Source organism: Beta vulgaris, chromosome 2, assembly GCF_026745355.1.
Source record: "Beta vulgaris subsp. vulgaris cultivar EL10 chromosome 2, EL10.2, whole genome shotgun sequence".
Lineage (NCBI taxonomy): Eukaryota > Viridiplantae > Streptophyta > Magnoliopsida > Caryophyllales > Amaranthaceae > Beta > Beta vulgaris.
The window spans coordinates 24,628,276-24,642,201 of NC_079203.1; the positions used below are offsets into that span (position 1 = coordinate 24,628,276).

The following is a 13,926-nucleotide window of genomic DNA, read 5'->3' on the forward strand; positions in this document are numbered from 1 at the left end:
TCAATATACGAATTCTACTTGGTTTGCTCAAAGGAAGGAGCCTCAAAATCAACAAACAAAATAACAGAACCAAAAGAAAAAGACACACAACAAGAAAAACCTGTTCAGATACCAGATGTTGAGCAGCCAACCAAGGAAAGAAAGGAAAGAGTAGTCAATGAAACAAGAACAGCATGCAAAGCCATGGTCAGATTTAAGCAAGAAAAACCTGGTCAAGACTTTGTTGTAGTAGCTCATGAGTTCAGCACAACCATGAGTTGGTAATACAACAAGAAATACATCATCTGAAATCAGAAAGGAAGATAACTGAACAAAAAGGACAACTAATAAAACAATGGTTGAATCTGGCATAAAGCCAATGCATGCATACAACTTTTTGTGTCATGAGGCTGGATCAGAAGAAGTAGTGGGCCACACAAAAAGGGACCATCTAAACTATATCACACAGTACAGAACAAGATTGGTTGAAGGAAAGGATATGCAGAGCGTGTTGGACTTACTTCAGCAAAGAGCGGATGATGATCCTGCATTCTTCTACAGGCTGAAATTTGGGGAACATAACAACACTTGTCAGCTACTTTTGGCGAGATTCAATGATGTTGGAGGACTTCAAAGCATATGGAGATGTTATGATATTTGACACAACATATAGGACAAACAAATATGGACTGATATGTGCACCATTTGTTGGCATAAATTGCCATTGGAAAACAACAATGTTTGCATGTGCTTTCATAACTAATGAAAAGGAAGAGAGCTTTGAATGGCTACTAGAAACATTCAAGAGAGCAATGTGCCAACAAGAGCCAAAGACAATTTTCACTGATCAAGATAAGGCAATGGGCAATGCAATTGAAAAGGTATTTTTCAGTTAGAATTATTTAGTTTTCAGTTAGAATTATTTAGTTTTCAGTTAGACATATTTAGTCTTCAGTTTGAGTTAATTATTATTAAGTTAGACTTATTTATAATTCAGTTAGACCTATTTAGTTTTCATTTAGACTCATTAATTTTTCAGTTAGCCTTACTTTTCAGTTAGACTAATTTACTTCTCAGTTAGACTAATTTACTTTTCAGTTAGACTCATTGAGTTTTCAGTTAGACTTATTTAGTTTTCAGTTAGACTCATTTAGTTGTCATTTAAGTTAGTGGAAATTTTAGTTAGATTTCCACTATTTCAGTTAGACTTCTTTCTTTTTGTTTAGACTTATTGATTATTCAGGTAGACTTAGTTAGTTTTCAGTTAGACTTATTTAGTTGTCAGTTACACTTATTTACTTTTCAGTTAGACTAATTTACTTTTCAGTTAGACTTATTTAGTTTTCAGTTAGACTCATTTAGTTTTCATTTGGGCTTCATATTACTTCTTTTTGTCTAATGAAATTTTCAGTTAGCATTTACACTGTTTTCAGTTAGACTTCTTAATTTTTCAGTTGGTCTTCATATTATTTCTTTACTTATTCAATTAGATTCACAAGCATTCAAATGAAAGTGATTTCTAGCATAATTTGTACTATCTTAAAACAGGTTTTCCCAAATCAAGACATAGGCTTTGCCTTTGGCATATAGAGAAGAACTTTGTAAGCCACTTCGGATCCCTCAAGACCAATGAAGACTTCAAGAACATGTTCAAGAACTGTTGATGGGGTGTCAAAATGAATCAGGCTTTGAAGAATTGTGGGCGAAAATGATGGAATTGTATGGACACGAGAAAAAGGAATGGTTCGAGCAAGTATATGATCAGAGACACAAGTGGTGCACCAGTTAAATAGGGATATGTTTTCAGCTGGAATCTTATCATCACAAAGAAGTGAAGTCACAAATAAGGCAATATCATTCAATGCAAAAGCAACAACAAACCTGTTTGAATTCTATCATATATTTGAGCAAACAGTGAAAAGATGGAAGAAGCAATGAAACTAGTGACAACTTCCGGAACAGAACGAACGTCCCAAAGCCGTCAAATCCAAATCAAAGCTTCTGAAACATGCACTGATGTATACACACTAGCACTGTATATAATGACTTTGAAACAGAGTATGAGTGGGCAATGGCATCATTTTTACGAGCATTTGCAACAGAAAACTCACAGTGAAGTTGTTTGAAGTCTCACCAGAAGAAGATTTCACCAATTCACATACAGTAGCATACGATGAGGCTACAACAGAATTAGTGTGCTCATGTCAATGCTTCACAGAGACGGGGATGCTTTGCTTTCACATAATAAGGGTCATGCACATGTTCAGCATATTTCAAATACCACAACAATATATCCTTAAGAGATGGACAAGACTTGCAAAGTCAGCAGTATGGGAGAATGTTCAAGGTTAGTGAAATAAATCAATATGACTAACTGACAAATGAAAGCAACTAACTGAAAAACTGAAGACTCCAACTGAAACAATTAACTGATCACCTGAAAGATTTAATTAGTGAACTGAAAAAAAAAGGCTCCAGCTGAAACATTAGTATAACTAACTGATCCATTAATGTTACTACCAGAAATTAATTGGGGGTTTTGTTTGTGTGTGGGAGGGGGGATATTAGTGGTGGGGGGTTTTGGGGGTGTGGGGTTTAACACTTAACTAACTGAAACAATTAACACACCACCTGAAAGAATTTATAAGCTATCTGAAAATTTAGTTAGTCAAATGAAATAATTGACTAAGAAACATTTATTAAGCAGACAAGGACCAAAGCCAAAATGCACTGTTGTGGACACCATGGAGACATGCAATAACCAAGAATTTCTACAACCTAGTGTCAATATGTCAATCAAATGAGGATGCAAGAACATTATGTGACAATTCGTTGAAGGAATTATACAAATCAGTGAAAGAAGTTTTCAAGACCATCAACAAAAACAACAAGAAATCGAAGACGAAGAACTACGAAGACAAACAGTTGAAAATCCTGAGGTGATAAAGACAAAAGGAAGACCCCAAAGGGAAACAAGAGAGTAAAAGGACATTTTGAGAAGCGTAAAATGAAGACAAGGCATCCGAACGAATATGGAACAAAAACCCCAAATGTACCTCAAGTTGAATAGTGTTCAAATAATATTAGTTTTCAATTGTATTCCAGTCAGTAATTGTATTCAAATTTACACTTGTTTATTTCTAAGCTACTCGAAATTCAGTAATATTAGTATTTATTGTCCTTCAGTTAGACTTGTTTTTTTTTCAGCTAGTGTTTCTAGTGCTTCAGTTAGACGTGTTTACTTTTCAGACTTATATTAATTGAGTTTCAGTTAGACTTGGTATTTTTAGCTAGTGTTAATTCTGCTTCAGTTAGACTTATTTATTTTTCAGCTAATCTTTATACTGCTTCAGTTAGACTTGTGTATTTTTCAGCTAGTCTTAATTATGCTTCAGTTAGACTTATTTATTTTTCAGCTTGTATTAATTGTGCTTCAGTTAGACTTGTGTACTTTTCTGCTTCAGTTAGACTTATTTGATTTTCAGCTTGTATTAATTGCGCTTCAGTTAGACTTGTGTATTTTTCAGCTAGTGTTAATTTTCCTTCAGTCAGACTTATTTATTTTTCAGCTAGTATTAATTGTGCTTCAGTTAGATTCTTTATTTTTCAGCTAGTGTTTATAGAGCTTCAGTTAGACTTGTTTATTTTTCAGTTAGACTTATTAACTCTTCAGTTAGACTTGTTTGTTTTTCAGCTACTATTTACAGTGCTTCAGTTAGACTTAAAATTTATATTTACAAATATATGTCATACACTTATTATTATGAGTTAGATTTTTCATTTTTCAGTTGGTGATTGTATTTTTCCAATTAATTTTCAAACAACTTCATTTACACAAATGTATTCCATTCAAAGTAAGTGTAAATGTACAATTCATTAAAGAACACATATATAATGTAAAATGAGTTTGTGCTATTTCTACTGTACATTCAAAATTTAATGGTGTGCTATTTCTACTGTACATTATAATAATAAAAAAAAAGTTTGGCACCTAAGAATAAGAAATTTCAACAGTTGCTCTATTTTCACTTTTCTCCAAAATTATTATTCAACACTCTTCTACTTTCGCCTCATGATCCCTCCTTCGCCGTAAAAGTGTGCTTCTTTTCTATTTGTCTCTTTGATCGATTAAATGCTAATTTATCTAGAACAGCCTCTTTATCCTTCCTTAATTCTGTCTTGCCATCAGTTAGGTTTCTTTGCAGACCAAACATAACAGTCATGCTTCACTTTTCTCTCAGTTTGTTTAAAGGATGGTCCACAAGACGAAGCACAAGCCTCACCGCTCAAGGTTTTTGGTGGCTGCCTGAAAAATAATAAAATCAACACTATTAAAAAGTTTCAAAAAAGAATGTAACAATTAAAAAACAAAACTAACTGAACAACAACAACATCAACTAGTCTTTATAGTGCTTCATTGTTTTTCAGGTAGTCCTTATAATGCTTTCAGCTAGTAATGATTGTGTTTCAGTTAGACTTGATTGTTTTTCAGCTAGTATTTATTGTGTTTCAGTTAGACTTGTTTATTCTCAGCTAGTCTTTACAGTGCTTCAGTTACACTTAATTATTTGTCAGCTAGTCTTTATAGTGCTTCAGTTAGACATCTTTGTTTTTCAGCTAGTCTTTCAAGTCCTTCACTAACTGGCTATCATACCTTTTTCTATTAAAAAACTTTCAAAAACAGAAATGTAACAAGCAAAATACTCCCTAAAAACTATAAAGTAATCATACCCTTTTCAGGTCAACAAGTGCAAATGGTTAGTATTTTGACCGTCATACAGCTCCATGGTTTTGATTGCATAGACACCAAATCAAAATTGTTGTCCTTGCTTCTCCAAGGGAAGTAAAGAGTTGATGTTTGCCAATGGTGGAGATGATCAAAATCACGACATCTCATAGTATCTTGCATAAAAGAATCAAAAGCACGACACTGCATTTGAAGATCAAAAAGTAAACAACAATTAAAAAACAAGTAATAAAATGGAACAAAAAAAAAATACAAATGCTCATAAAAAGGTACGTACAAAGTATGTAAGACCGTTAAATTCCTCATGCTTATATCTATCAATGTCCTTCATGTCTGTACGATTGTCAATATTTTCAATCCTTTTTGCTTTCTTGTTCAGCACCAAGAGAGTATAATGATCATCCTTGTGAACAGGAACAAAAATCTGGAAGATAAACATAAGATGCAAAAGCAATAAGTCTACCTGACAGAGAACAAAAAACAAAATGAAATACTAAAAACACTAGCTGAACTAAAAACATACACTAACTGAAAACATAAACTAGGACTAACTGACAAGTAACATACACTAAGTGAAATAGAAAGATACACTAACTGACAACAAACATACACTAAATAAAACATAAAATAATACTAAGTGAAATCAAAACAAATAAAAAAATGGTTAACAATAATACAACTAACCAGTTCAGCTTCCCGAATATCATTCCCTGGAAATGATTTCACCCATGAAGAAATAGCTTCCTTACATTTCTTGTAGAATAAATCATCATCTTTTGTAATCAGCTTTTTCTTCTTTTCTTCCCATTCCTTCAACTCCTGATCATACTGACTAGTGCCCTCCAGCTTTTTCAAAATAATCTCATTTTCAGCAATCTCACTCTCAAACTGAACCTTTTTTACCTTCTCAGCACACAACCAATTGATATAGTTCTACAACAAAAGAAAATAGATATTATGACAAACTGAAAGACAGAAGATAACCAACTGAAAAAATAAATTTAGTTTTCAGTTAGACTTTTTAAAATGTCAGTTAGACTTATTTATTATTCAGTTAGATTTATTTAGTTTTCAGTTAGACTTATTTAGTTTCCAGTTAGACTTATTAAGTTTTCAGTTAGACTTATTTAGTTTTCAGTTAGACTCATTAAGTTTTCAGTTAGACTCATTAAGTTTTCAGTTAGACTTATTTACTTTCAGTTAGACTATTTACTTTTCAGTTAGACTAATTTACTTTTCAGTTAGACTCATTTAGTTTTCAGTTAGACTTATTTAGTTTTCAGTTAGACTCATTTAGTTGTCATTTTAAGTTGTGAAATTTTAAGTTACCATTTCCACTATTTCAGTTAGACTTCTTTATTTTTCATTTAGACTTATTTATTATTCAGCTAGACTTATTAAGTTTTCAGTTAGACTTATTTAGTTGTCAGTTACACTTATTTACTTTTTATTAGACTGAAAAATAATATGACCAACTGAAAAACATAACATGACAAACTGAAAAACAGAAGATGACCAACTGACAAAATACTATGACCAAATGAAAACAAACATATAAAACTAAGCAATAACAACACTTACAAAAGGCATAATATTAAACCAGAATCTCCTTGTTGCAGAAGGTGATTCCTCTTCTTGCCTATTGAACATGAAGGCGCATCCGTCAATAACTCCACTTGTGAGCCAACCTTGACGAGGCATGCTAATTAAGTCGAATTTGTACAACTGAACCGCATAGTTGCTATGAGGATTATCAAAATCCACAATGAGATCACTTGTTAGTTCACTTTGCATAATTTCATTTTTCATCTTCACTTCTTCAGAATCTGTATCCAATGACATAAATGCAACATCTTCATACTCATTGTAAAATAGATAATCAACCAGCAACCTCTGCTCAGGAGACAGATCACTCAAATATCTATTATAATGTTGCAAACTTCGACACAATATTATGCCATGGTTGTTGACAGGAACATCATGCAATCCAGGGTAGAAGATGAAACAACACCAGCTTCCTTCTCATCCTCTTCTTTTTTAGCCTTGTCAGAAGATGAACCAACTCCTTGATACAATCCTATCAATGAGGTCCTCCAAACCTTCATCGTCATAATCATCACCTGGTTCCTTAACTCTCACAACTTTCCAACTTTCTCTGAAGTAGGGTCATAGTCCCACCCCTTCAATAATTCAGGTGTTGAAGGATTTCTGACTTTGATTGTTTCTGAGGTTTGTAGGATTTGTATGATGATTGATCAGAATAAGAGCCATCACCCTGCATTCAATTAAAATATCAAAAAAAATGACAGATATACTAACTGAAAGATAAACATACACTAACTGAAAATAGAAACAGATACTAACTGACAAGAAACACAAACCAAATGAAAAATAAACTATTACTAACTGACAAGAAAGATACACTAACTGAAACATAAAATAATACTAACTGACAAGAAACAAACACTAACTGACATGAAACTTACACTAACTCAAACTAAACTATACTAACTGACAAGAAACAAACACTAACTGACAACAAACATACACTAACTGAAATAAAAGATATACTAAATGAAAAGAAACATACACTAACTGAAACAGAAAAATAAACAAATTAAAACAAAAACTAAAACTATACTTACTCGAGGATATTTTACATTTACTGGAGTGATGATTGGAATTGAACTTCCAACACCCTCACCACTCTCTGCACTGTCTGCAACATCCTCAACAACAGGACTAGGAGTTAATAGTTGGAATGAAGGGCCATCGAAATCAGCAATGTTTTTCCTTTTAGCAGAAGAATCAACTCTCCAAGACTTTCTGCTATATACATTCTCAACAGCTTCAACAACAGGAGAAGGAGGAGGAGTGGAGTACGAAGATCAACAAGATCAATACCAGCAGCGGTGCGAGTAGGGACGTGTGTAGAAATCTTACACTTATCCTTATCCTTAGCCCCTTTAACTTGATCATCATCAGCATTCCTCCTCTTTGTATCATCTTCCTTTGGTTGTTCTTTCTCAACATCTTAATTCAAAAACAAAAAACAATAAAAAATAAATATAAAAAGTTCCATTTGATATTTATATGATATTCAGTTGGTATTAATACTATTTCAGTTAGAGTATCAAAGTTTTCAGTTGGTCTGAATATTCTTTCAGTTTGACTTGTTTATTGTTCAGGTAGTCTTTATAGTGCTTCAGTTAGACTTGTTTATTTTTTCAGCTAGTCTTTATATACTTCAGTTAGCCCTATTTATTTTTCAGTTCGTTTTCATATTGTTACAAACTAAAACAGTATTTCAGTTGCTATTTATAAGATATTATTTCCTTTAGAGCATCACATTTTTCAGTTGGTCTTTGAATTCTTTCAATTAGTATAAAATAAAAGAAACTTACTTCCTCCTTTCTCTCCATCTGCATGAACCCCAACATCCAACTCTTTATTTCCTCCTTCCTCTTTATCTCCTTGAAGACCACCATCATCATCAGCATTGCCAGTCTTCTTATCATCTTCCTTTGGTTCTTTCTCATTATCTTCATTCAAAAACAAAAATAATAAAAAAAAAATTACACAATAACTGAAAAACACAAAATCAGAAATGAATAAATTCATTGACAAACTGAAACAATTTTTCCACCAGATTAAATAAAAACAAATACCAAAAGTTTCATTTGGTATTTATATGATATTCAGCTAGTATTAATATTATTTCAGTTAGAATATCAGACTTTTCAGTTGGTCTTTTTATTCTTTCAGTTAGCTATTTAACTTTTTCATTTAAGCAAACTGAAACAATACAATAAGAAGAACTTACTTCCACCTTCCTCTCCATCTCCATGAACACCAGCATCCTTATCTCCTCCTTTGTCTTCATCTCCTTGAAGACCAAGATCACCATTATCATCAGCATCATCATCCTTTGTCTCATTATAATTCTGGTGATCCTTATCATCACCATCATCATCATCATCATCATCATCATCATCATCATCATCATCATCATCATCTTTATGCTGATCATCATCAGCATTCCTCTTCTTCTCATCCTCCTCTCCTTCTTTTTCATCATCTTCATTCAAAACATAAAAAAACAACTAAATACACATAAACTGAAACAATGTTTCCACCAGATGAAAAAAAAAAAATCAACTGAAACATCCAGCAATCAAATGAAAACTTAAGTGAAGTGAAAAAATTCATTTAGTATTCATCTCATTTTCAGCTGGTGTTCATATTATTTCAGTTAGACTGTCAAAGTTTTCAGTTGGTCTTTTTATTCTTTCAGTTAGAGTCTCAAAGTTAGCTATTTCACTTCTTCATTTAAACATTTCTTTCAGTTAGAGTCTAAAATTTTTATTCCAACCAGATTACAAAACTACAACAACAAAATGAAAACAATATAATGAAAGGAACTTACTTCCTTCTTTCTCTTCAACTCCATGAACACCAGAATCCAAATCAGGAACATTTTTCATTTCTTCCAATCTCCAATTCAACAGGCCGCTTCACCAATAGTGAAATTGTAGGATCAACTTTGTTTGCACTGTCTTTCGCTTCCAAATGACGCTTGCATATGTCGTCAATTTGACTCAGAAAATCTGGGTTAAATACTTCACTATCATCCAGAGAAATATTGTCTTGAGACAGCTTCTCGCCTTCCTCCCGAATATTCTGGGCAATCTCCAAATTCACTTGACAGAATGCAAGCGCATTCCTCTTCAACTTGTGCATGTTCTTCACATATTCCTTCAATTAAAAGAGCAAAATAAAATAAACAAACAAATCAATATGATGATGACACATAAATAACATAAATAAAAATATAAGGACCATCTGAAAGAATCCAACTATCAAATGAAAACTTAAATGAAATAAAAATAAACTTATTTAGTTTTCAGTTACACTAATTTAGTTTCCAGATAGACTTATTTAGTTTTCAGTTAGACTTATTTTGTTTTCAGTTAGACTTATGTACTCTTCAGTTAGACTTATGTACTCTTCAGTTAGACTTTATTAGTTTTCAGTTAGACTTATGTACTCTTGAGTTAGACTTCTTTAATTTTCAGTTAGACTTATTTAGTTTTCAGCTAGACTTATTTACTTCTCAGTTAGACTTATTTACTTTTCAGTTAGACTAATATAATTTTCAGTTAGACTTATTTACTATTCAGTTAGATAGTTTCAGTTAGACTTCTTTATTTCTAAGTTACACTTCTTTACTTTTCAGTTAGACTTATTTGCTCTTCAGCTAGAACTGACATTATTTCAGTTAGAGGTTAACAGTCTTCACTTAGAGTTCAAGAGTAAAAAAAATAAAAACATAAGATAAATGAAACTCACAGGAACATCAAGAGCATCTATTTCCTCATCAGTCATCAAACTATGAGGAAGATCCATAATAAGCTGCCTAATTGAAGGTGATGGACCCTCAACCACCTTACTTATTGGAGAACCAGACTTCCTACTAGCAGCACTAAAACTGGGAGTTTTAAACTCAACCTTCTGTTTTTCACGCTTCACCGGCAGAATAAAATCCATGTTGATCTCAAACTGCTTCACAACATCACTCAAATCCTTCTCTTCCTGCCAATAAGTGATAAATGGCTTACTGACATTTGAATAATCCAGATTACGACACTTGAAGTTATGAATAACAGCAAGAGTCAAAGCGCTAACGCATCCCCGAAGCTTGAATGATACTTTCTTCAGTCCAAGCTCATTCTTCTTCATCATAATAGACTGATGACAGTCCAAAACAGCAGTACAAAGACTTCTCAATATATATCCACACCAGTCTGACACAGGTAAACCAGCTATAGGACATAGAAGCTTGGACAACGAAAAGATAACAAATAACTTCTTCAAATCATCCCCGGATTGATATTTTTTAAACAAATCATCCCAATTTTTTCTACCAATGTATGGCTTCTTGGGGTCAGAAATACCAAGAAACCTATGCCAATCCTTCCTGGCACTTCCAGCCTCTATCTGACTACCTTTCCTCCTAAAGGCATCATCATCTATAACCTCTATTGGTGTATCTGACACAGGTAAACCCAAAACATCACTAATGGTAAACTTATTAAAAATCAGTTTACCATTCTTTGTTGAAAACATCATTCCAGATGCATTGTAATTCAACAACACCTCCAAATTCAGATTAGGACAAAATTTCTTTATCCTAATATCTAAGAGACTCCCAAACCCAATATCCATAATGTCTCTTTTTGCTCATCACTCAAATTACTAACCACTTCATTTAAATGGGAATAGTCTGACAATACTTGTAGACTAATTGACTTCATTTCTTGCTCAGTGAAATTCCTAACAAAAGTGAACAAAAATAACTTTAAAACATAAAAAAAAACACAATCATATAATATAAAAGGATAATAATGAAAAAACATACGATCTATCAAATGTGTCTTTCTGTTGATCGGGATTAGATCTTGAAAATGAAAACTTGATTGGTGATAAATCAGATTTGCCTTTCTTCTTAGACAATGATTTATCACATCTGAAAGAAAGAAAGTTTAATCAAACAATAAAACTAACTGAAAACAAAAACAACATCAACTGAAAAAATACAAAGATCAACTGAAAGAATACAAAGTTCAACTGAAAGAATACCAACATTAACTGAAAGAAGACCACCATCAACTGAAAGAATAATTATATCACTATTTATATTGCTTCAGTTACACTTGCTTGTGTCTCAGCTAGTCATTATTGTGCTTCAGTTAGCCTTATTAATTTTTCAGGTAGTCTATATAGCGCTTCAGTTAGCCTTGATTATTTTTCAGGTAGTCTATATAGTGCTTCAGTTAGACTTCTTTGTGTTTCAGGTAGTCTATATAGTGCTTCAGTTAGACTTGTTTGCATTTCAGCTTATATTAATTGTGCTTCAGTTAGACTAGTTTATTTTTCAGATAGTCTTTACAGTCCTTCAAAGTAACTTCTTTGTTTTTCAGCTAGTATTTGTTGTGCTTCAGTTAGCCTTGTTTATTTTTCAGCTAGTCTACATAGTGCTTCAGTTAGACTTGTTTATTTTTCAGCTAGTCTATATAGTGCTTCAGTTAGACTTGTTTGTTTTTCAGGTAGTCTATATAGTGCTTTAGTTAGACTTGTTTGTTTCTCAGCTAGTCTCTACAGTCCTTCAAAGTAACTTCTTTATTGTGCTTCACTTAGACTTGTTTGTTTATCAGCTAGTCCTTATTATTTCATTTAGTATAATTATTCTTTCATTTCATTCTATTCCAATTACACTTAAAATTTTCATTGAAAATTTACATTGCTTCAATTAGACTTGTTTGTTTTATCAGCTAGTCTATATAGTGCTTCAGTTAAACATGTTTGTTTTTCAGCTAGTCAATATAGCGCTTCAGATAGACTTGTTCGTTTTTCAGCTAGTATATAAAGTGCTTCAGATAGACTTGTTCGTTTTTCAGCTAGTCTATATAGTGCTTCAGATAGACTTGTTTGTTTTTCAGATAGACTTATTTAGTTTTCAGTTAGACTTATTTAGTTGTCAGCTAGACTTCTTTATTTTTCAGTTGGTCTTCTTACTATTTCATTTAGTATAATGACTCTTTATTTCATTGTTTTCCAATGAGACTAAAAATATTCAGTTACAATTTACATTGTTTCAGCTACACTACTTCATTTTTCAGTTACACTTTTCATTTTTCAGTTACACATCTTTATTTTTTTAAAAAAAGTAAAGAAAAACAAATGAAAAACACCAAAAGAAAGGTAGAAATGTCTAAATGAAACAAAACAAAATCAACTGAAAGAATATAAGAAGCAACTGAAACAATACTAGAATCAACTGAAACAATACAAGAATCAACTGAAGGAATATAAATATCAACTGAAAATAACATCAACTGAAAGAATACAAGTAGCAACTGAAAGAATACTATAATCAACTGAAAGAATATAAATATCAACTGAAAAACAACAACAACTGAAAACATGTGTATAAAACAACAAAAACTGAAACACAAACCCTAACAACATGAAATAAATACTCTGATAAACTGAAAACATCCAAAAATAGAAAAAAAATATCGAAACTACTCTAAGAACTTGAAATCTACCTTGGATCATAATCACCATCTTTCTCTTTCTTCTTCCCAGCAGTAGACAGTGCCAAAATTTTTCCTGAAGATGCGACACTCTTCACCTTCTTCGACTTCGGGCTACATTACAATTACAACAACAAAAACGCTAAAATTTTGAAAACAAAAAAAAAATTTGCAGCAAAAATCAAACGAAATTATACCTAGAATCATAATCTTTGATCCTCTTCACCATATTTGCGATGCAACAGTAATGAATTACGAACAAAAAAACACGCTAAGTTTCAACAGCAGAGAAGCAGAGAAGCAGAGAAGCAGAAAAATTCTAGAAATAATCAGTAAATAATATATCGGTTTCTTTGAAATGAAGAAGAATCAGTTTTAAAACTAGCGAGAATCAAGTAGAAATCCAAAAAACAGTTTCAAACTCGAAAAAAGATAATGACCTAATAACCGTTATATGTTTTTTCTAAAAATAAACAAATCTGCTGATCAACAAAACAAATATGAAAAAAAAGCCCGCGCGTTTTTGATGGGCTAAGCCCGTCCGACGGAAGGTATTGGGTCAGACGGTCTGACCCAATACTTTCACTTTTATTATTTACTAAGGTTTAATATTATTTCCACTTAAATTTATTTTTCTAATAATGCCGTTTTATTTGATAATTATGTTTATTGAAATAATAATTTCATTTAGTTTTGAATTATTTAACGAGTTTATTTTTTTATTTATTTTTTGGCAATTCAAAATTGTTATTGATAACCAAAAAACAAGAGGTACAAAATAAAGATCCTAACTAAGGATCAGCTACAGACTACTATCTCCCCCCACCTCCTATGGAGGGTTTGAGAGACAGCAGCCTTCAGAACTCTTTACAACTAACCAACAACAGGAGTCAAGGATTACAAACTTAGAACCCATACAATGAGCCCTATTACATCAGTAGTAACTCGTTAATCCGGGGATCATTTCTAGAAGCTATGTGAAATAAAATTACTCTGAGGACTTGTTGTGGAGGCATAAGCTGGTTATCAACGATTTTTTTGTTTCTTTGAAGCCAAATATGATACACACTTTCCACAAAAAGCATAATATAGAGATGATGCTTC

The 13,926-nt window shown here is 32.2% G+C and overlaps 1 protein-coding gene and 1 long non-coding RNA gene across 2 annotated transcripts; both read right to left on the reverse strand.

Moving 5' to 3' along the window:
• Positions 1 to 4,797: 4,797 nt before the first annotated feature.
• On the reverse strand, positions 4,798 to 6,831 carry LOC130590473 (uncharacterized). The gene is made up of 3 exons (XM_057392922.1): positions 6,698 to 6,831; positions 6,308 to 6,647; positions 4,798 to 5,659 (listed from the first exon to the last, which is right to left on the reverse strand). Exons 1-3 carry the CDS (start codon positions 6,829 to 6,831, stop codon positions 5,360 to 5,362), a joined length of 774 nt encoding a protein of 257 aa, XP_057248905.1. The 3' UTR covers positions 4,798 to 5,359.
• A 2,539-nt stretch (positions 6,832 to 9,370) lies between these two features.
• Positions 9,371 to 13,384, reverse strand: LOC130590590 (uncharacterized). Its single transcript, XR_008968438.1, has 3 exons — positions 12,835 to 13,384; positions 11,145 to 11,252; positions 9,371 to 9,481 (listed from the first exon to the last, which is right to left on the reverse strand). It is a non-coding gene; the product is annotated as an uncharacterized LOC130590590 (long non-coding RNA).
• Positions 13,385 to 13,926: the final 542 nt, after the last annotated feature.